Raw genomic sequence first — 23,542 nt, forward strand, 5'->3', positions numbered from 1 at the left:
GCCGCATAGCACAGGGAGACCAGCTCAGTGCTTTGTGATCACCTACAGGGGTGGGATATGGAGGGCGGGAGGGAGGGAGACGCAAGAGGGAAGAGATACGGGAACATATGTATATGTATAACTGATTCACTTTGTTATAAAGCAGAAACTAACATACCATTGTAAAGCAATTATACTCCAATACAGATGTAAAAAAAAAAAAAACCATTGATAGAAGAGGAAATGACTGAAAGTGGGCAGCAAAGGAAAAAGGATGGATTAAAGATCATGCTGCCATTTCCCGTCAGTGACTAGAAATCACCCAGATGCAATTAGGGAACACAGGAGGGGAGGTCAACTTCCTTTTCATATACAGTTGACCCTTGAACAATGCAAGGGTTAGGGCAGACGACACCCTCTACGTTCATGGTTCCATGTCCATGGATTCAACCAACAGCAAACGTGTGGAACTGTAGCATATACTGACTGAAAAAAACCCATATAATCAGTGGACCTGTACAGTTCAAACTCTTATTGTTCAAGGGACAGCTGTATAATAATAACACCTTAGTTGGAGTGATAAGAGATTGATCAACTCTGGATGAGTTAATTTTCTAGAATAAGTATTAACCCTTGAAAACTTAAAATTTATTTTAAAAGGATTATGTATTGCTTTGTCTTGGTATATGAACGTATGAAGTATACATGACCTTTTGTCATTCTACATTACAACTAAAATATACCCTTCCCATGATGATCTGTGGTCAAAGTTATAAACATCCACTACTGTAAAACACAGTAATGGCTTCAGAAATGGATGAAGTAAACACCTGGCCCACCCTTTCACTGAAAGTCTCATAATGTTTCTCGTTACTCTGAGTCTGTTTCTCAATACTCCACAGATACTTCTTTAGACTCCAACCTCGTTCCTCTTGCCTTTTTTAAAAAAATTAATGTCTTTCCTTTTTCTTACACTCTTAAAATACATCTTAGATTTGACACCAATGGGGCCAGACTTTTCACTAATCACTGATAACCAATAAATCACCTGCTTCTTCAGGATGAGAAAACCAACCAAATAATAATAATAATAACCCTGTGCTCCCACAGGATTTTTTGTGGTTTTTGTTTTGTTTCATTTTGAATTCCTAGTCATATGTCCCCTTCTTGAACAATATAGCTCAAAAACCAATAGGGGAGGCCAAGCAAGGTAGGCTTCTGCAGAGTGGGTTGAGCAGAGCAGTCACAGCCCAAGTGGAAAGGAAGTGCCTGGGGTAGAGAGGGCAGGCCGGGGCAAGGCGCCAGAGCCCGTGGGGTAAAGGAGGGCACCCCATAAGGGAACAGCTCAACAAGAAATGGGTCAGAGCCTAGTGAGGCGAGGGCATCCACATGGAAGGACAGCCCGAAACAGGCTATTGGAGCCCTAGCAGGGGAAGGAGGCATGCCTCTGAGGAGAGGGCAGTCTCAGAACAGGGGGTGGAAGCCTAGACGGGCTGAGGAGAGCATCCCTGTGGAGGGCGGCAAAGGTTAACAACAGCCTAACAAGGGTTGCTATAGCGCAAGGAGGGTGAGGAGGGCAATCACCAATGCGGGGAGAAGTGGGGGACTCTGAACAAGTAAGAACAGAGGCCTGAACAAATAAGTGAATATATTAAGAATAACAGGAACCAGGTTTCTCACTTTCAGAAAAGAGGTACGAATATGAAATGGGAGGAAACTAGAACACACCCTGTGGTGCTGAACTGGAGCTGGGTATTGGTATAGGATACTGTATAATTTTTTATTTGTTTTCAGTATGCGGGCCTCTCACTGCTGTGGCCTCTCCCGTTGCGGAGCACAGGCTCCGGACGTGCAGGCCCAGCAGCCATGGCTCATGGGCTCAGCCGCTCCACGGCATGTGGGATCTTCCCGGACCGGGGCACGAACCCATGTCCCCTGCATCGGCAGGCGGACTCTCAACCACTGTGCCACCAGGGAAGCCCCTGGGTATTGGTATAAATTCATGATCTTCAACACATGTAAATATAAAAATAAATGCAGACCTAGAGGTATGTGTGTGTACATACACAGCCACTTAGAGGGTCTGGGAGCAGCCATGAGCGCCTGTGGTATCCAGAGCTTAGTTTCCAAATCCCATTTTCCTCTAGAGGAAACCAAGCCTCTTTGGAGAAATGACTGACTCTGGGGCTCAGACAGAAATGTACAAGATGAGTCTAAAACATCTTTCCTTAACAAAAAGTAAGTGCTCAAAGAATGATGAAGACATGCCCGAAGTCTATGGGACTGCACACTTAAAAATGGTTAAGGTGGTAAATTTTATATGTATTCTTTACCACAATAAAGAAAACAAAGATCATGAGTGCCAGCTAGAAGGAGCTTCCATTGGCTAAACTTTGGACAATTTGAACATAAGAATAAATGATGATAAATTGAGTCTCTCAGTGTCTTCCTGTAAGGGCAGCACCAAGACCTGAACATAATGCTTGCACTGTGAACTAACCGGCAGAGGAAACAGTGGGATTATTATTCTACTTTGTTTTGATCAGCAATGTGTATCTGTACATATGTGTGTGTATTATATACGTATATATACGTATATGTGTGTATATATATATGTGCATTGATATACATATATGTTTTGCCACACTGCCCTTCAGAAAGTTTGTACTGATTTAAACTCCTATCAACAGTATAACACTGTTCTAAACTTAGTCAATTTTTATAACAAAAAATTATCTCACTGATGTGTTTTATTTGCATATTTTCTATTATTAGTGGGCTCCGATATGACCTTGGAAGTTAAGTGTGTTTAGAAATAAAACAAGAAGTTAAACGTCTCTGAAAGAAGCTGTATTAGCACAAACTGTATGACTGTCAGTAAAATAGGACATATATCAAACATTTTGAACACTGAAGTTTGCTGAGGCAGGGTGGTAATGTAGAAAGGCTGGTTTTAAAATTAAACAAACTAAAGCAAAACTAGAGACCAATTAAAATGCAGTACACATCAGATGTCCAAAGGTATAAGAATAGTCCAAGTACAGTGATTTAGGGACATGGCATGAATTGCTTGATGAAAATGGCCCAAATGTTACCAACTGTTAAAAGAAGCTGTTACTCTCATCTTATTCTGGACTCTCCTTTTTTCAGGTATTACAAGAACCAAATTTGGGTAGAGCTGCGCTCCCAGCAGCACGTGTTCCCCTCCCCTCTGCCTCTCTTGACTCCTTTACTCCACAGGGCCTGTCTCTGCTGGAATCAGCGTACACACCATGTACTTCTCCCTAGCTTCTGGCCTACTGCACAGCAAGCTGGTGCTGCTGCTCAACTCTGGGAGAGCTGACGGGGAGGGGAGGTGCCAGACACGATGCAGGCTCTACTGCCTGTACTCTGTGGTATGTGGGGCATGACAGCAGGTGAACACTTACGGAGTATTTTACATGCACTTAACCTATGAGGTATTAATACCATCTCCTTTCACAGATGAGGAAACAGAGAGGGTGATAAGCAACTTCCCCGAAGTCACAGAGCTGGGAAATGACAAGGCCCGGATAAAGCCCGGAGCTGACTGACTCCTGAGTCCATACTCATTATCGCTATACCACACTGCTTTTTTAAAACCTTAGGTATTTTTCAGTTTTTACCCAAATATACGTTTTTTCAACCACACAGATAACCCACCAAATGGTTAATGTGCCTCTAAGGATCAATAGTTGATCATACGTCTTCTAGTTTTTAAAAATATCTGAAGACAGTTTCACTGGTTTGCCCTAAGTCGTCTCTTATTAAACAGCCATCGTGCCTTCAAACGTTCCTCACAGGAAATTGATTTTAGTTTTCTCATTGTCCTAGTCTCACTCCCCTGAATGAACTTATCTGTCCACATCTCTAAGTGCAGCACTAAAAACTGAACACAGTGTTTGCTCTGGAAGCTCACTGGCAAAGAAGAGTGGGGTTATCATCCCACTTCATCCTAAACAACAATCATCTATTAAGGGAGCCTTCTGTTTATAGCCACAAAACCTTGATGAGTCATATTTAGCTGAAATTAAAGTATTGATAGCTTAGTCACAGGCACTGCTAAGCCACTCCTTGCTCATCCTACACTTGTTTAATAGTGAATCTGGTAATCAGTAAGAAGAATGAAAACTAAGTAAATTAGAAACATAAATAAGATAGCCAGTAGACCTACTCTAGAACAAGCTGTTTTCAAGCATTTCCATAGCAATCTTAGGATACCAACTACTAAAAATCTGTTCCCACCATTAAAAGCATCTAGCTCTTCTACACGGCAAGATTATATTTCATGTTAGGTAGAAAATCTGCTAGATTTTTAATTTACATATAAAATACACATACACACATCTGTTAATATTAAGGGCAAACATACAGTTTATTGCCAAAACCAGGACACTCTGGAGAGTGAAAGAGGGGACACTATTAATAATTACACAGGAAAAATATGTAAACCAGCGCTGTAAAACATGTAAACGGGTCACAACCTAGGGATACGGCCTCCCTATGCATATTAGATGTAACTATGTAAAACATCTGCTTTAAACTAAGGACAAGCTTGAAATTTTCTTCCAAACAAAGGGTGATCAAGAAAAGGTGATCACAGCACACCCACTACTGTTTATTTAGCATGCTATCTCTAATATTTACCTTAGGGATGAAAGCAGTACTTAGCGCTTACATAGGTTTCCCTAGAGCTTGGCTCCTTTAACTCTGTTTCCCATACCAGCTCCCTCCTCCCCACACCAAAAGATTTTACATTCCTCAACTAGGTATTTTCTTCACACAGAGGTTTTCAGGAATGCAATATTCATGGTAGGGAAAGGTAGCGAATCTAAACTCAGAAGATTAAGTATCTGTCCAAAGTCTCACTGATAGTAAGTGACAGAGCTGGCACTGGAACCTGTTGGAGTTTTCTTACCACTCAAAGGACTGAATTTAAGCCCAGTTCTGCTATGAAACATGTAGCTGTTTCTTAAGAAAAGAAGACGTTACTTCTCTCTACCTAACATTAGAACTTTGGATATAAAATCATGCCCATTTCCAATAATTATCTTGTGAAAACAAAAGGAAGAATTAAAAGATCTGTCTGAAACAAATGCAAGTAAGATAAAGAACAAAAATATTGATATTTAGGGCATAAACCATGAAAGTATCAAACCTTCTTACTTTAAAGACACGACATCATCCAAGAACACAGGATTGCTCCTCCAAAGAACAAAACCCAGAAGGTGTCCAAATAACATTTAGAAATTGAGAAGATGAGAAGGAGCCAGCAAGAGAGTGATGTCTCAGAAGTGAGGTGAAAAAAAAGGGTTTGAGGGTAGAAGTGATCAACTATGTCAAATTCTGTTGAATGTCAATTGAGAAGAGCTGCTAGTTGACTCTTAGATTTAACAATGTGGATGTGGTAGGGGTTTCCCTGGTGACGCAGGGGTTAAGAATCCGCCTGCCAACGCAGGGAACACGGGTTTGAGCCCTGGTCTGGGAAGGTCCCACATGCCGCAGAGCAACTAAGCCCGTGTGCCACAACTACGGAGTCTGCGCTCTACAGTCCAAGTGCCACAACTACTGAGCCCACGTGCCACAACTACTGAAGCCCGCGCGCCTAGAGCCCATGCTCCACAGCAAGAGAAGCCAATGCAATGAGAAGCCTGCGCACCACAGCGAAGAGTAGCCCCTGCTCTCCGCAACTAGAGAAAGCCCACGCACAGCAATGAAGACTCAACACAGCCAAAAATAAAATAAAATAAATTTTTTTAAAAACTTAAAAAAAAAAAGAATGTGGATGTGGTAGATTGTAAAAAAAAAAAAAATTTTTAGGACTACAAATTATTTGCCTCAAATCCCATCAAGAGGTAGAGTCTACTGCAAGTTACATTTACATTTGGCAAACATGATGCAAGCACAGCTTGCAAAGCACTTGTGTAGTGGGGCTTCCCTCTCTCTTGCTACTAGGAACTCTTTCACCACCGTGTGAAGAAGCACGCTGGAGATGAAAAACACGTGGCAACTGCCCCAGCTGACAGCAAGCCAACCACCGGACACATAAATGAGGCCATTCTAGCCAGGAAGACCAGCCAGGTCAGCCTCAACCAGAACTGTCTAGAACGGCCCCATAGAATTATAAGCTAATAAAATGGTTTTGTTCTAAGCCACTAAACTTTGGGGTGGTTTGTTACGAAACAAAAACTCAGTGATAAAGAGGTGGATATTGGTGGTATACAAGAGCCATTTGAATAGAGTAGTGGGCATGGAAATCTGATTAGAGCTGGATTAAGAATGAATGGACAGTAAGAGGGGAACACAAGGCCTATGGCTGACACCAGCTGAGCTATGGAGGCTTCCTTTTCAAACAAGGTTATTTTCTCAACCAGGAAACAATACTCTTAGATTGTTTACTAGGTGTTCCCCACCCTCTTCCAAAGCCTCTATAAATAGGTATGGTGGCACAATGGCAAAATCCTTCTCCTGAAGTCCTTAACTTGGTGCATCCAGTTACGCCCAACTCAAGCATACCTCCTCAAAGATGCGGAGCGGACAGATGGATGAGGGAACTACATACTCTGCTACTTCACTGCCAATAGGCTTTACCAATAAATTTTACTTGATATTTACACCTTTCATTAGAGGAATGTGTGTGTGTGTGTGTGTGTGTGTGTGTGTGTACACACGAATCCTTACAGGGCACCTAATCATCTCTTGACAAGCCTTGGCATGCTCATTACTTCTTATTTTTCAGGTAAATTCTCTGTTTGAAAAAGAACTCTAATTACATTTAAAAGCACTTGTACAAAAAAATTCAAAAAAGTTTTATAAAATGTCAAAAATTCATAAATAACTTACTTGGCAATCCGCAGTTTCCCAACTTCACCTCTTCCAGGGGCTTTAGTCCATTGCTGTGACAAATATTTAGGAACCTAAAACAAAATAAGACACTATTAGACTATGTTTTAGATGCTAACAAATCTTTTTAAACATAAAGTGATATATGGTTTCTATATATACTTTCTGTCTGTAATAATTGCTAATTAAGTAGCAAGCTCTCATTATATGTTTTGCACTAAAGAGGTACTAAGATATGTAAGAAATGATTTTAGCTCTCAAAGTGTTTAAAGTCAGTTGAGGTGATGACACAAAACTAAAACTGGCCATATAACTTAACAATAATGAAGTGCTAACTTATGTTCCCAGATAAGTCCAATAAAAGTTCAGAGATGAGAAAGGCTACCAGAAGAGGCTTCTTGGAGGAGCATAACATTCTGACATGATATTATTATTATTATTATTATTAGTGTGTGTGTGTGTGTGTGTGTGTGTGTGTGTGGTACGCGGGCCTCTCACTGCTGTGGCCTCTCCCGTTGCGGAGCACAGGCTCCGGACGCGCAGGCTCAGCGGCCATGGCTCACGGGCCCAGCTGCTCCACGGCATGTGGGATCCTCCCGGGCCGGGGCACGAACCTGTGTCCCCTGCATCAGCAGACGGACTCTCTACCACTGCGCCACCAGGGCGCCACCTGACATGATATTATTTAGAGACACTACTGAGCTTAAGATGATTCAAAAGTCATATTTTATATTTTTATATATTTTACATATATTTATTATGTCTAAGATTATAACTGACCAATATGATGGAAGGATCTGCTGAAATAAAAGAAATTATTCAATATAACAGCTAACAGTTATATAATAGTACTTTCCTGACACTTATATGCACTTTTTATACATTTATACCTCACGTCTCTACAGGGAACTTTTTTAAAAATCAATTAATTAATTTTATTTTTGGCTGCGTTGGGTCTTCGTTGCTGCATGTGGGCTTTCTCTAGTTGCGGTGAGCGGGGGCTACTCTTCTTTGCAGTGCACGGGCTTCTCATTACAGTGGCTTCTTGTTGCAGAGCACAGGCTCTAAGCGTTGTGGCACGCAGGCTCAGTAGTTGTGGCTTGTGAGCTCTAGAGCACAGGCTCAGTCGTTGTGGCGCACAGGCTTAGCTGCTCCATGGCATGTGGAATCTTCCCAAACCAGGGCTCGAACCCGTGTCCCCTGCATTGGCAGGTGGATTCCTAACCACTGCACCACCAGGGAATATCCCCATTTTCCAGATTATGAATTTGGAGCACCCAGGGACTATAAAATTTAGCCAACGGTATATAATTAGCAAATGAGGAGCCAGGATTCAAATCCAGGCAGTGTGGTTCCAGCATCTATGTTCTTAACTGTGTTGTGTCTGAAATTAGATATATGTAATCAGAAGGGTTTTAATTCTCAAAAAGATTAAGGGAATATATGCTGAATGTCTACTATGGACCTTATCTCATTTCTTCTAACAAGTAGTTTGAACTCGGGAATCAGTACATACTTTTAAGGTATGCTTCATACTTTATATGTACATGTAAAGTATGAAGCATAATGCCTCACACAAACAAGCACTCAGTGAGTGTCAGGTGTCATTATTATTTCCCACAGTAATCCTGGAATGACAACATGAACATGAATGTGTAACTGAGTCAGAGAGACCTTCCAAGGCTGGAAAGGAAAAAAAAAATTCTATCTAGCACAATTTCTTTTGCAAAAAGAACCACTTGACCATTAGTCAAACAAATAGCAGTGCTCTGGATATAGTAAAAATTCAAGAATAAAAGAAGATCCTAATGGTATTTGTTCATTCTTTACACTGAAATGTACTGAACAACTACTGTGTCAGACAATATGCTAGAAAAGATGAAGGGGAAGGGAGCCAACAGTGTCAGGTACAGGGCTACACATGTTATACCCACTATGCCATTTAATCCTCCCAATCACCCTGCAAAACTGCTTCCGCTCTCCTCATTCTATAGATAAGAAAACCCAGACTCAGGGGGTTGAAATAACATGGTTAGCTAGTAACAGCCGCGAGAGGCCTCCAGATCGGTCAGATGCTCTCTTTGTTATACAACTAAATAAGAGTATGTAAAAGATCCTGTTACAACATCAAATAAAACCCTGAATCCTTGAACTATGTAAATTATTCCCTCATGGCCTCAATCTTGAAATACTGCCTAACAAGTGAGCCTTTGCTTCTTGCTTGTCTTTGATTTTTAGCCCCAGGGAACCTTCTTGTCAATTACTCTAACACAAAGAGAAAATTATGTTCTACAGATAGCAGCCTACTCTACCAAGAGATCACAAGCTGTATTCCCTAACAAAGTCTTTAGGGGAAAGATGGTGGCTTTTCTTCATCATATTCCAAGTTACTGATTCAAATGAGCCCTACATTTACATACTGTAAAACTTTCTCGTTATCAGTAACAGTACCCCTCTCCGCAAACTGTATTTCAAGGAACAATTCTGACCACCACCTCCTAACTTCCTGGCCCTTTCCTCAGTACTTCGACTCCAACAATTCTTCCATCCCTCAAATCATAGACTCTACATCTGTACACTGTCCCTGTCTGCTTATGTCCTCACGCCTCTCTTTAACGGAGCTACATTTCACAACCCATCATTTATAACCATTCTCTTGCCCCTAACTCCCTCCATCATACTGGCCTGGCAGAACCTCATCCGGATTAAAGCCAAGCTATACTACTACTTATTTTATGAATTTATCTATTTATTGTTTTATTTGATCGTGCTCTATTCTTCCTCTACACTTGCACCTGAGCAGCTGAAGAAAAACAATCATGCTCAACGGTCTCCCTTGAAATACACGGCTACTAACATCAAGTAAGCCCTTCAAGGTGCCAGGCAATTTCTCGACCTCCCTGGTCAATTCTCACCTGCAGTGGGAAAGCCACTGCAGACAGGTCACACGTTCTCTTCACTCCTCAAATATGTAACACTTCTTCCTTCCTCTTCCACTGAGGAAAGACGAACAATCAAAAGGATACTTCCAAATCTACCACTTAGGACTTCCCTGGCAGTCCAGTGGTTAAGTCTCTGAGATTCCACTGCAGGGGGCGCGGGTTCGACCCCACATGCCTTGAGAACTAAGATCCTGCATGCCATACTGCTTGGCCAAAAAATCAATCAGTCAGTCAATCAATCAATCTACCGCTTAGCCACAGGTGGGGCTTTTACTCTGCTTTCCCCTTTTAACAGGTGAACTATGTATGGCCAATCCCTCCAGGTGTGCACTGAATTTTTCCCTGTAGTCTAATCAAGGACATCTTTCTTTCAATTCTACCCTTTCCTTCACTCCCTTTACGTAATCATTCCCCCATTGCAGTAACAATGATGATGGTGGGAGCTAACACTCAGAGCGCTTACTAAATGTGGCAGAAGACTCTAAGATGGCCCCCAATGATCCCCACCTCCTGATATTCGCACCCTTGGGTAACTGCCTCTCCCTGGGTGAGAATAGGACCTGTGACTTCCTTCTGGTCAATGCAATATGGCAAAGGTGATGGATGGGATGTTACTTCTGTGATTAGGTTACATCAGATTGTGATCTCTGTCTTGCTTCGAAGCCCATGTGGCAGGAAACTAAGGGCAGGCTCCAGCCAACAGTCAACTAGGAATTTAGGCCCTCGGTCCCACAACCTTAGAGGAACTGAATTCTGCCAGCCACGGAACCTTGGAAACAATCTTTCCACAGGCACAGCTTCAGCTGAGAGTCCAGCCCTGGCTGACACCCGGACTGCATCCTGTGAGAGACTCTGAAGCAGAGGACCCAGGTAAGCCACACCAGGACTCCTGATCCACAGAAACTATGAAATAATAAATGCACACTATTTTAAGCCTGTGGTGATAATGTTATATAGCAATAGATAACTAACACATTAAGTGACAAGCACTCTTTTAAATGTTTTAAATATATTAACCATTTAACTCTCACACAATCCTTTTATTGTCTCCATTTTACAAATGAGGAAACTGAGGCACAGGGAGGTTAGCAAAGTAATTCATGATCACACACCTGGTAAGGGCAGGCTCTAAAGTTCTTTCCAGCCACTGTCCCGTCTCTCTGCCTCTCTACAGCAAAGCTCTTGGAAGAGCCATCTCTGCTGGCTGCCTACAGTTCCTCCTCTGCCACTTTGTTCTGCTGTAAACAGGCTTCCCCGCTACTACTCTGCTGAAACTGGTTCCCATGGTTACAAAAGCTCGCCATATCGCCAAGCCAATGTTTAGTCCTCGTCTTGCAGACCTATCAACAATACTTGAGAACTTACTGTTTCCTCCTTCTTCAAACACTTTCTTTACTTGGCTTCACGTCACTCCAATCTCTCTGCCTTTTCCTCCTACTTCTCTGGACTCTCCTTTTTTGGTCTCCACACATCTAGATTCTCATCTTCCTGACCTCTTAATCTCAGAGGGCCCTGATTTCAGTCCTCAGACCTTTCCTCTTCTCTGTCCACACTCAATCTTATGTAATCTCATCCAATCTCTTGACTTTAAATACCCTCTGTATATTGACAACTCCCAAATTTATAGCTCTCCCCTCCAAATCCCAACTTATATATCCAACTGCCTACTCAAACTCTCCATCTGAATATTCACTAGACATTTCAAACTCAAAATATCCACACCAGAACTCTTATTTCTCCCTCATAAACCTGTTCCTCCTGCAATTTTCCTATCTCAGTAAAAGTCGACTCCGTCCTTCCAGGCACTCAGTCTGAAAGTGGAGTTACCCTGAATGGCTCCTTTTTTCTCACATTCCACATCCAATTAACTAACATAGCCTGTCAGCAACACCTTCAAATTACATCCGGACTCCATGTCCTTCTCACCAATTCCAGGGTTACCAGCCTAATCCAAGTCACCATCATCTCTTGTAACAGCCATCTCTTACTGTAAGAGCCTGCTGATTCCCTTGCTTCCACTCTTGTCCATGCACACTTTAGCCTCAGTACAGCAGCCAGAGTGACCATATTAAAACCAAAGTCACATGATCCTGTCCTGCTCAAAGCCTTTCAATTTATTTAACAGACATCTACGTAGTGCTTAACATGTGCCGGGTACTTTTCTAGGCACTTTAGAATTTTACTTCACTTAATCCTCATAACAACTCTATTATTATTCCATTTTGCAGATGAAGAAACTAAGGCACCAAAAAGTTATCATTTGTCCAAAGTCTCACAGTTACTAGCGGTGGGAAGCCAGGATTCTAACCTAGGCAGTCTAGCCCCACTGTCAGCATGCCAAGCTGCCTCTCTATGGCTACTCGCTTCCCATGTCACTCATTGTAAAAATCCTCTATAATGTCTTAGATGATTCAGCCCTCTGTAATCCATGGCCTCATGGATCTATGGATTCATGACCCTCCTACTGCCTTCACTCGACTCTAATCACACAGATTTGTGAACGCTCCCAACACCATCCCATCCGAGGGCCTTTGATTCGTTGTTACTTCTGTCTGGAATGCTCTTCCTCCAGATATCTGAAGGGCATCCCCATAACTTCCTTCAGGTCTCTGCTCAAGGCCCACCTTATCAGTGAGGCCCTTCCCCACGCCATTAAAATAGCATCCCCAGCTACCTTCTACACCTTTTACCCTGATTTGTTTTTCTTCAGAGCACTAATCACCTGCTATATACATATCTGTTTATTGTCCATTCTCCCTCCCCATTAGAATGCAATCTGCACGAGGTAGATATTTTGTGTGTTTTGTTTACTGCCACATCCCTAGCATCTAGAATAGCCTGGCACACAGTAGGAACAGAGTTATTATTTTAATGACTGGATATTGTTGAAGAAATGTTAGTGTAATGAAAATGATGGTGTTATTAGGATAAATCCAGGATGCAGAATTTAATTTTAATAACTCTCACTGCATTCTCAAAGGGAAACCTTATTTCAGAGATCTACCTTAAAATATGGGGGAAGAGAGGAAAACACCAATAGTAGAGTGGAGCATTTTCCAACCTGCCACTGTCCCCTCATTGCTGGTTCCCTGAAATGTTATTAAGATAAAGGGAAGACAAGAATGTTCTGGAGCTCTTGAGGCTTCCCTGGTGGTGCAGTGGTTAAGAATTCGCCCGCCAATGCAGGGGACATGGGTTCGATCCCTGGTCCAGGACGATCCCACATGCCACGGAGCAACTAAGCCCGTGCGCCACAACTACTGAGCCTGTGCTCTAGAGCCCATGAGCCACAACTATTGAGCCCGCATGCCACAACTACTGAGCCTGCACTCTAGAGCCTGTGAGCCACAACTACTGAAGCCCGCATGACTAGAGCCTGTGCTCCACAACAAGAGAAGCCACCGCAGTGAGAAGCCTGCGCACCACAACGAAGAGTAGCCCCCGCTCGCCACAACTAGAGAAAGCCTGTGTGCAGCAACGGAGACCCAACACAGCCAAAAATAAATTAATTAATTAATTTTAAAAAAAAGAATGTTCTGGAGCTCTTGATGAGACCACTGTTCTTCAATACATTAACCAGGTCAGAAGATTCTATGATCAAACTGCTGGAGACTACAATTTAGGCCACCAAACAACAAGACAATAGTTCTAAGTGACGTTAAGTATATATCATACACTAAAACAAATTTAAGAATCAAATCCAGTACAATAATTGTATCTAATACAAGCAATTGCCAACTAAAACAAAGATTACGTCCCAGAAGTTAATTGATAAAAACAAGTTTGGAACTCATACTGCATTGTCATCATTGTTATAATAAAACTGTAAGTTCCCACGGAACTTCCCTGGTGGTCCAGCGGTTAAGACTCTGCGCTTCCAACTGCAGGGGGCGCAGGTTCAGTCCCTGGTCGAGGAACTAAGATCTGGCATGCTGCGTGCAATGTGGCCAAAAAAAAAAAAAGAAAAAAGGAAGTTCCCAGGTAAGCCTACCAGTTTATTTAATTCAAAAGGCTGCCAAAATTCTATACCCTTGTAATGAAAAACAGAATACAATGAGGATACTATGTCAATCATATATAACTTTCTACACCAAGAGCTTACGGAAATGGGCTTCCCAGAAGTCCCAGCCCATTAAGTTGTGAAAAAAGAGGTAGAAGGAAAAGGAAAAATAACGGTATATATGGTTCCAAGGCTCCAAAATACTTTTTTTGGACAGCTGATATTTTTATTGTTATTTTAATTTTATTTTTAAGATTTAATTTTATTTATTTTTGGCTGTGTTGGGTCTTCATTGCTGCACGCAGGCTTTCTCTAGTTGTGGCGAGCGGGGGCTACTCTCTGTTGCGGTGTACAGGCTTCTCTTGTTGCCCTAGGCTCATGGTCAGTAGTTGTGGCGCATAGGTTCTAGAGCGCAGGCTCAGTAGTTGTGGTGTCCGGGCTTAGTTGCTCCGTGGCATGTGGGATCTTCCCAGACCAAGGATGGAACCCATGTCCCCTGCAGTGGTAGACAGATTCTTATCCACTGCGCCTCCAGGGAAGCCCCTGGACAGCTGCTATTTTTAATTAAAACATTATATTTTATTTTTAAGGTGTACAACATGATGATTTGATATATGCAGTGAAATGATTACGCTAGTCAAGCTAATTAACATATCGTCTCCTCACATAATTACCTTTGTTTCTGGATGAGAACACCTGAATTCTATTCTTAGTAAATTTCCACAAAACACTCTTGTCAACATGTCACTTGTGAGATATCTGTGTTGTTTCCACTGTCTACACATTCATTAAAGAAAATGAGATGAAGACAAGATAATGAGTACAGGGATATTTTCTCAGATTTCCCAAGACCAGAAAATGACTCACTTAAGCATTATTTCCTCAGGGAAACTCCCTTGACCTCCCAGACTAAGTCAAGTTCCTTTGCTATTCACACTCACACAACAGTACTCCTTGCTTCAGTGCCCTCATCTGTCTGGAACCGCCTTCATTAGGACTTGACTGATGTCTCTCTCCAGCACAGACTACAGATCCGGGTTTACAGAGCCCAGGCCTGTCTGTTCTTGCTCACCATAACACACTCAGAGCCCAGAACAATGACTGGTGATCACGGAAAGCTTGTTGGATGAATCAATCCGCTCGCTCAAGCTACAGGTCAATTTTAAGGTCAACAGTGCCTTTGAATCCAAGGTGCTAAGGGGATATATACAGTAGTTACTCCCCTAAGCTTGTTTGCCAACTTTGCGTCATCAAATATCTAGTTCCCCAACTACTAGTCTCCAAAGCCCTGTTTCTCCCAGAGTATTGGACACTGTATTAGACAGTGATGTGACACCCTTTTCCTCGTTTAGGATTGAAGGCCTTATTCCCCTAGCTGCTGGGAGTGACCACAGAGAGCCCTCAGCTGTTAGCTCTCTGTGGAATTGCCTCCACTGAAGACAGGCCCTTTGGCCACGATCGCCCACTGTTCCTGGGGCAAACCACCCTGTGCCCAATCCTGCATAAGTCCTTTTCCTTCCACAGGTGATGATCCCAGGAGCACTCCATAACAAACCTCTGCATGCTAACCTTCTCCTCAGAACCAGCTTCCCTGGGAACCCAACCTATGACAGGCAGCTTCTACTCACACGTTTACTTGAAGGTCAACATATGGAGCTGACAAGACCCAAGGCCATAAAAACAGTCCCAGGGCTTCCCTGGTGGCGCCGTGGTTGAGAGTCCGCCTGCCGATGCAGGGGACATGGGTTCGTGCCCCGGCCCGGGAGGATCCCACATGCCGCGGAGCGGCTGGGCCCGTGAGCCATGGCTGCTGAGCCTGTGTGTCCGGAGCCTGTGCTCCGCAGCGGGAGGGGCCACCACAGTGAGAGGCCCGTGTACCGTAAAAAAACAAAAAACAAAACAAAACAAAAAAAACACAAAGTCCCCCACCTCACCTCTGGTCTCCAGGGAGATGATTCATTAAAGGGAACCAAGGGGAAAAAAAGACATTTCCTATTCCTGGCATAAGCTTTGTAGCCAAACAGACCTAAATTTGAATTACTGTTCCATGCTTGGGCAAGATAATTAACCTCCCTAAGCCTCAATTTTATCATCTGAAAAATATAATTAGTACCTACTTCACAGGTTTGCTGTGTAAAATACTTGGTACATTATAAATCTAAGTTCCTTTTTCTCCTGCAAGACTTCGAGGTATCACCCATTCCGGTTTCATCTCTCCCTGGTACACAGCTTTCTCTCTGGCTGTCAATGTCCAACTGTTTAACTGTCTGTGAAAAAATAAAAGTTGAGCTTGGTGGCATCTGAGTTGTTGAATGGAGGACCCAATATTCACAGGGGATGGTGTCCATCTCTCTTGTCCTGATCCTCTCCTCCAACAAGTATCAATCAAAATGCTTATAAGAGGAAGGCTGATGGGGCTTGAAACACACCTTTTTGCTGGCTAGGGAGCTGTTGGTTGGACCCATTGCAGCGCTTGTCAATACCTCCACCTGTCCATTTCCCTCACAAGATAGCATTTCTTATAATTCAAGCTCCAGTATGATATTCATTACTTACAAAAACCCCACCACTCCTAAAAACCCTGCCAACTTTATCTCCCCCTCTTCCCCATCAGGTACCCTACCCTCCTGCCAATCATAACTAGATAAGATGATTTTTTTCCAGAAGTCTAAATATTGGAAGCTGGGTTTCCATGGTGGCGCAGTGGTTGAGAATCCACCTGCCAATGCAGGGGACACGGGTTCGAGCCCTGGTCCGGGAAGATCCCACATGCCGCGGAGGAACAAAGCCCGTGCGCCACAACTACTGAGCCTGTGCTCTAGAGCCAATGAGCCACAACTACTGAGCCCACGTGCCACAACTACTGAAGCCCGCGTGCCTAGAGCCCGTGCTCCACAAGAGAAAACACCGCAATGAGAAGCCCTCGCCCCGCAATGAAGAGTAGCCCTCACTTGCCGCAACTAGAGAAAAGCCTGCGTGCGGCAACGAAGACCCAATGCAGACAAAAATAAATAAATAAATTTTAAATAAATATTGGAAGCCAAACAGAAGAACTATGCTAAAATTTTTTTAAATATCATTTTTAGATCCTGATTTCATACCGGGTGTATAGTAGTAGTGTGACCAGCTGGCAACCTAACAGTGGCATAGACTAAGCAACAGAAATAGGGCAATGCAAACTACAAGGGACTAGCTCCCTGACCAGGTAAAAACGGCGGCTGTTTATGTTCCTTAGCAGGTGGCATCTATTGTGAAGTTAAATCCAATCATGTCTATTATCTATCAAAACTTATTTAGATCATTCTCTTGTAGATTTAAGATATTCAAAACTCCAGAAATGGCATTTCATTAGGCCAGAACAGTTACAGGTAGTGGATATTCTGGTACACAATCTTCCACTATATTTGCCTTTTCCTGAACACACTCACCAGCCCTGCTGGGAAGTCTTTTCTAACTAATCAACTCCATAGGCTCTTCTTAAATGTCACCTTCCCCAAAGTCTTCCCTGTTCCCACCTAACAACTTTTTTCCTACTTAAAACTCTCAGAGGGCTTCCCTGGTGGCGCAGTGGTTGAGAGTCCACCTGCCGATGCAGGGGACGCGGGTTCGTGCCCGGGTCCGGGAAGATCCCACGTGCCGTGGAGTGACTGGGCCCGTGAGCCATGGCCGCTGAGCCTGTGCTCCGCAACGGGAGAGGCCACAACAGTGAGAGGCCCGCGTACCCGTACCGCAAAAAAAAAAAAAAAAAAAAAACAAAAACCTCTCAGAGAGCTTGTATGTATAACCCTTACTTGTATTTATCCTTTTCTATACCTGTCTAGTGATGGAATTAATAAAATATGAACAAAATGGCCCATGAACTTGCAACACTCTAGGAAGAAACTCATGTATTTTACAACAAATGATCCTCAAAGATCAGAACTCAAGGCGTTATTTATAAGAAATATTAACGTGTACTGAAAAGATTTAAAGTCGTATGTAGTTCTATTCACAAATTCTAATTGGGTAAGAATGAAAACAAACTCTATAAACAACATATTATATTTTAACATCACACAAAGCAAGCTGGAAATGAAATTAACCATTACAACTTGAAGCTCTCATATAACTTATTCCTATAATTCAGAGATAAAAATCCAAATATGCTTAGGATATGGGCATGAAAATCGTACTGGATGCTAATCCCAGCGCAAATGAAACAAATTCAAACTATCTGACAGGTGTGCAAATCAAACCTCACTGCCTACTAGCATTCCTTTAACTAAAGCAGAAATAAAAGTTATCAAACAAAGAGGGAACATGAATGGATTTTAGAACAGAAAGTATTTGATAGCAATTCTCATCCTCTTTAAGAGATAAGGTTGTCAGAGGACAAGAACTGGCAAAAAAAAAGTCCTTTCACACTCTGGAAAGATGTAGTATTTGCAAGCCTGTTACTTTTCTTTGATACATAAGGTTAGAAAAAGAAGAAATACTACAGGCCAAATTGATGTAAGGAAACAATGATACAGCAAACAATAAATAATTGAAACATTATAACTACCTTTATAAAACAGAACAAATCCTTAGTCTGAGGTAAGTTTTTAAAGTGATAAAATGTATTCAAATGGCCATATATGAAAGAACACTAAAATTTCTTAACTTTAGATTCATTGTTTTCTTTCACATCCTCATTTAGTCAGTCACCACATCCTGACAACTTTTGCTGAAAAAGTTTCCCTAACTCCTCAGAATTCACTATCAAACCCCTATGATCCTGTGATAATTTTCTAATTTTGACTCTAATTTTGTTATCTTCCCCTCAAGTTTTTTTTTCCCCCTAAAAGAATCATTTGCATCCCTGCCTTACTCAAAAACCTCCAAAAGTTTCCTCACTTCTTGTAGACTAAAGTTAAAACATCCCCATTTCACAATGTGACAGGATCAGTCCCAAGCCTCTACTCGAGGCATAATAATCTCCTCTCTGATTTCCAGGATACAGCATGTTACTGTGCATTTTCACTCCTGCATTTCAGTTCCACTCTCCATGGTATACTACGGAGATACTATGGTGGACTCTGTCCACCCATCCAAATCTCTCTGTAAGGCAAACAACCTTTCTTGAGCATTTACTGTGCTCCAAGCACAAACACATCATCTCAAGCATCACCATCTTTTCAAGCTCTTTCAGTCTGTAGAGGAGCTCTCCTCCCTAATGATTCCCCTCCATTTAGCACGCAGGAGGAGAGAGATGTTGCTGCACACGGGCTTTCTCTAGTTGCGGTGAGTGGGGGTTACTCTTCGTTGCGGTGCGCGGGCTTCTCAATGCGGTGGCTTCTCTTGTTGCGGAGCGTGGGCTCTAGGCACGCGGGCTTCAGCAGTTGTGGCTCGCGGGCCCTAGAACGCAGGCTCAGTAGTTGTGGCGCACGCAGGGGGCTTAGCTGCTCCGCGGCATGTGGGATCTTCCCAAACCAGGGTTCAAACCCGCAGTGTCCCCTGCATTGGCAGGCGGATTCTTAACCACTGCGCCACCAGGGGAGTCTCTACTCCATTATTTAAATCACACTGATAACGCCGTGATAAGTCAAATGAGTACCAGAGACTAAGGCTAGCAATGAAGGATAAGAGTTCATTCATTCATTCATCACATATCTGAGCTATTACCATGTGCCAAACACAGATCGGGGTGTGACAGGCAAGAAGCCTAGTCTCGAGAAATGTGACTGTGCGTGTGCTGGGGAAAGGAGGTAACCAACACTGAACACAGAATCACTTTGGACTCTGAAAAGTGCTTTGAAGAATATAATACAGGTTCGACCGGCTAGCAAATAAGCATAAGAGAGCTACTTCAGAGAGGCAGACAGGACGGGCCTCTCAGATTTAACTGATGAAAACTCAGCCATGTGATATAAGTTTTTAAAAATCTAACAAACCAAGGTCCCTACATTTTACTTGAGTTTCGGATACTGTCACAATCACATTTTGAACATTACATATGTCTTATAAAACCCTCCTAAAAGACAACACTCCCCAATATGAAAAAGTAAAGCACAAATACTGTGCTCACTAAGGGCTAATCAAGATTGCTGTCTTTACAAAACAAAACAAAAGGAAAGACGTTTGCTGACAGTTTCAGGAGACCAGGTCATGCTCTAAAAGAACACTCCAGTCCACGGCCTCTCCTTTCCTGAGTTCAGAGCTCTCAGCTCTCCTGAGAACTGCATAAGAACCAACAACCTAAAAGAATACTTTAAGGGTACGCAGAGACCAGTTCTACTTTCTGGCTGAGAAAATTTTAACAGGAAGCAGACACTCAACTTCCTTATACAGACTGATAACTAAAATCAGTTTCACCAAGAGAAGATGCAGAAATTTTTCAGCTTGGGGTTAAACGCACCGCTCACATTGGGGGACACCAAGACAGGGCCCCAGAAAAACCAGGTCGTGGGGAAAGGAGATCCATGCCAGGCAGGCTCGGGCTCTTAATTGGCTGAAAAACACTGGGCGTCCCTTAACTAATCTTCTCGTCTGCAAACGAGCATAACAATGAATCCTGCCTCTCAAGTTAACTGAAACTCTAATGAGAAGGCCGTAAAGAACTTTAAAAGGCGCACGGGGTGGGACAGTCTCAAGTCACTGAAACTACTTTAAGGAGGAGCGCAAGCGGGAGCCGCGCAAACCTTACCTTGACCAGCCACACTCCGGTGTTCTGCTTGGCGCCTGTCAGATCGAGTTCCCCGCGCTCGGCCATGGGTCTGTCGCCGGCGGAGGCGTGCGGGCCAGAGCAGCGGCCCCGGAAGCTGGGGGACTGCGGAGCGAGGGACCGGAGCACAGCGCAAGCCGGAGCCGGAGGCTGACTGTGTATAGCCGGGGTTCACCTGCTGGGACGCTGGGGTCCCGGGAAAAGAGGAACACGCCGCCGGGAGCCGGGAACTGCGCCTGCGCGCTGCTACCGTCAGTACGGCGCACTGCTGCAGACAAACTTCCTGAGCAGGCAACTTCTTGAGTGGGTGTGGCTACTGCCGTGGGCTGTGCCCGAGTGATAAGAGCATAAGGTGGGATGGGCCAAAACGTCAGCAATACTTTCGAAGACTAGGTCAGCGTAACTGAAGAAAGAAGGTGTCAAAACAGAAAAATGGGGTTCAAAGAGACAAAGGCTGTCAGTATCTGTCCAACCCTGGCCAAGGAGAGAGAGACAGCATTTGGAGGACAGGGTAGGAGTAATAAAGTGAATTAGCACAAGTGGTCTCAATTGAAAGGCACCCTGAACACCTCCAATTAAACAAGCAGAGTGCACCCCTTTTAGACTCCAAAACCCGGAGCCCTGTAATTAGGTCAATGACAATAGACATGTAACAGACAAATCTGATTGTTAAACTTCCCTGCTTATAGAATTTCCTCTCTCTTTTCTTGCCTCTAGAATAAAATTCAATCCTCTCCACACAGGCCCTCTCAGTTTGATACCTGCCACTCAATGCACCACACATCCATCCACACCTAACCCATCAGACCTCCCTGAATACAGCAGAATGTTCCTCAGTTATTTCAGAGCCTCTGCACACTGGATTCCCTTTACTCAGATGCCCTATTCTTCCCTTACCCTCATTCTCACCTCTGTCTTCTGATTGGCAGACTCCTACTTCGGTGTCAAGAGTAATGGAAATGTCACTTCCTATGAGCTCTTTCATCAACTCCCCCAGAGGAAGTTTCATTTTTCTTCACATCACAGTGTGCGATACTTAGCACGATGCATTATAATATACATGTTTACATGCTGCCTTTGCTTTCGAGACTATGAGCTCCTCCTAGGCAGAAATAGTGTTTTATTCATTTTTTATTCACAGCATCTGGCACAATGCTTGACACCCTGTCAGATTTCAATAGGCTTTGGATGAATGAACATTTGCTGAAAGAGAAACAGACAGTAAGATATTGTAAGAACGGCAAGTAATGTATTGAATCCTGCATCAGAACCGTACACATAATTGAAGAAATTCCATGTCTGTACAGCATAGGGCTAGAAAAAGCTGTCAGGTCACTGAGATCAGCTGGGAAAACTAACAGGAAAAGTAGGAGACGAGGCATGTGTTAAAAAGGAAGATTGCATTCTTGTGTTACAGCTTGGGAAATGGCCTTAAAAGATATAAAGGACAAGCGGATAAAGAGAGCTGCTTTAAGCTTTGATCAAATAGAAGGAATAAATTAAAATATGAGGGGCTTCCCTGGTGGCGCAGTGGTTGAGAGTCCGCCTGCCGATGCAGGGGACGCAGGTTCGTGCCCCGGTCTGGGAAGATCCCACATGCTGTGGAGCGGCTGGGCCCGTGAGCCATGGCCGCTGAGCCTGCGCGTCCGGAGCCTGTGCTCCGCAGTGGGAGAGGCCACAACAGTGAGAGGCCCACGTACCGCAAAAAAAAAAAAAAAAAAAAAAAAAAAAAAAAAAAATATGAGACCATAAGAGAAGAGACTTAATGTAGTCTGGATGACCCTAGTAATGACCTTTAGAGTAAAGGATTAGAACCTTGGCCTTGATCTGTGGCTTATGGGAACCCTAAAAATGTGTGTGTGTGTGTGTGTGTGTGTGTATGTGTTTACAGGGATTGGGGGAGAACAAATAGCTAAAGAAGAAGAAATGCCTAGAGAAGAAAGGAAAAAGTGAATATTTTAAAATTATTATATAAGGAAGAAGAAGAAAAAAAAACTTATTGAGCACCTCATCCTCCTACATTGCTGAATAAAGAACAGACTTCTTCTATCTGTCCTTTTCAAATTTCCTTCCAGCTTGAAGAGGATGCTTATGAGCTGTGAGAGGAAAGGAGGATGCGGGCTCCATGAAGCAGATTCACAGATTTACTTTGGAGACCAACAGGGTAGCATATATTACAGCTAGATCCTTCACCCTCCTAAGGGCCTATTATATGCCAGACATCGATAATTTTGGCCCAATCCAGCTTTGTGTTCTTTCCACCATGATCCCATACCCTTAATATCCATTCCCACACAGGTTCTATGGATTTCTGCTTGTGGTCAATTAGGCATACCCAGTGCAGATATTTCAGGTATCTCTATTGCCCAATCATGCCAGAGACCTTTGGTGTTCTCTTTACTACTTGAAATAGGGTCATTAGCATCTTTAAATCTAACTAGATTAGACAGCCAGTTCCAAAAACCCAGAACCAATTTAGGAAAACCTATCCTTAACACCATGTTCCTCTAGGATCATTCTCAGTACCAAATAAGTATTAGTCAGGATTCTCCAGAGAAACACATGATAGATACATAGATAGATAGATAGATAGATAGGCATTTACTGTATAGGAATTGGCTCACATGATTATGGAGGCTGAGAAGTCCTAAGATCTGCATTTGGCAAGCTGAAGACCAGAAGAGCCAAAGGTATGCTCCTAGTCTGAGTTCAAAGGCCTGAGAGGCAGGAGAGATGATGGTGTAAGTTCCAGTCCAAATCTGAAGGCAGGAGATGATTAATGTCCCAGCTTGAAGACAGGCAGAGAGAGTGCATTCTCCCTTACTGAACCTTTTTTTCTACTTTGGCCTTCAACTGATTGGGTGAAGCTCACCCATATTGGGGAGGACAATCTGCTTTACTCACTCTACTGATTCAAACGTTAATTCATCCAGAAATACCCTCACAGACACACCCACAATATCGTTGGACCAAATATCTGGACAAACTGAGGCCCAGTCAGGTTGGCACATAAAATTAACCATCACAGACAGATACAGAGGTCACCACACAAAAAGGAAACTCACAAATTCTTTACTC

At 43.1% G+C, this 23,542-nt stretch overlaps 1 protein-coding gene across 1 annotated transcript in view; it reads right to left on the reverse strand.

The window, feature by feature from the left end:
- The window catches only part of GTF2F2 (general transcription factor IIF subunit 2), a 156,090-nt gene that overhangs the window by 129,131 nt on the left and 3,417 nt on the right, over positions 1–23,542 (reverse strand). The window contains exons 2-4 of the mRNA XM_065896101.1: positions 20,677–20,694; positions 20,447–20,642; positions 6,841–6,914 (exon numbers count right to left, since the gene is read on the reverse strand). Coding sequence (XP_065752173.1) covers positions 6,841–6,914; positions 20,447–20,512 — 140 coding nt within the window. The 5' untranslated portion in view covers positions 20,513–20,642; positions 20,677–20,694. The remainder of the gene's footprint in view (positions 1–6,840; positions 6,915–20,446; positions 20,643–20,676; positions 20,695–23,542) is intronic.

Source organism: Phocoena phocoena, chromosome 18 (genome assembly GCF_963924675.1).
Source record: "Phocoena phocoena chromosome 18, mPhoPho1.1, whole genome shotgun sequence".
Lineage (NCBI taxonomy): Eukaryota > Metazoa > Chordata > Mammalia > Artiodactyla > Phocoenidae > Phocoena > Phocoena phocoena.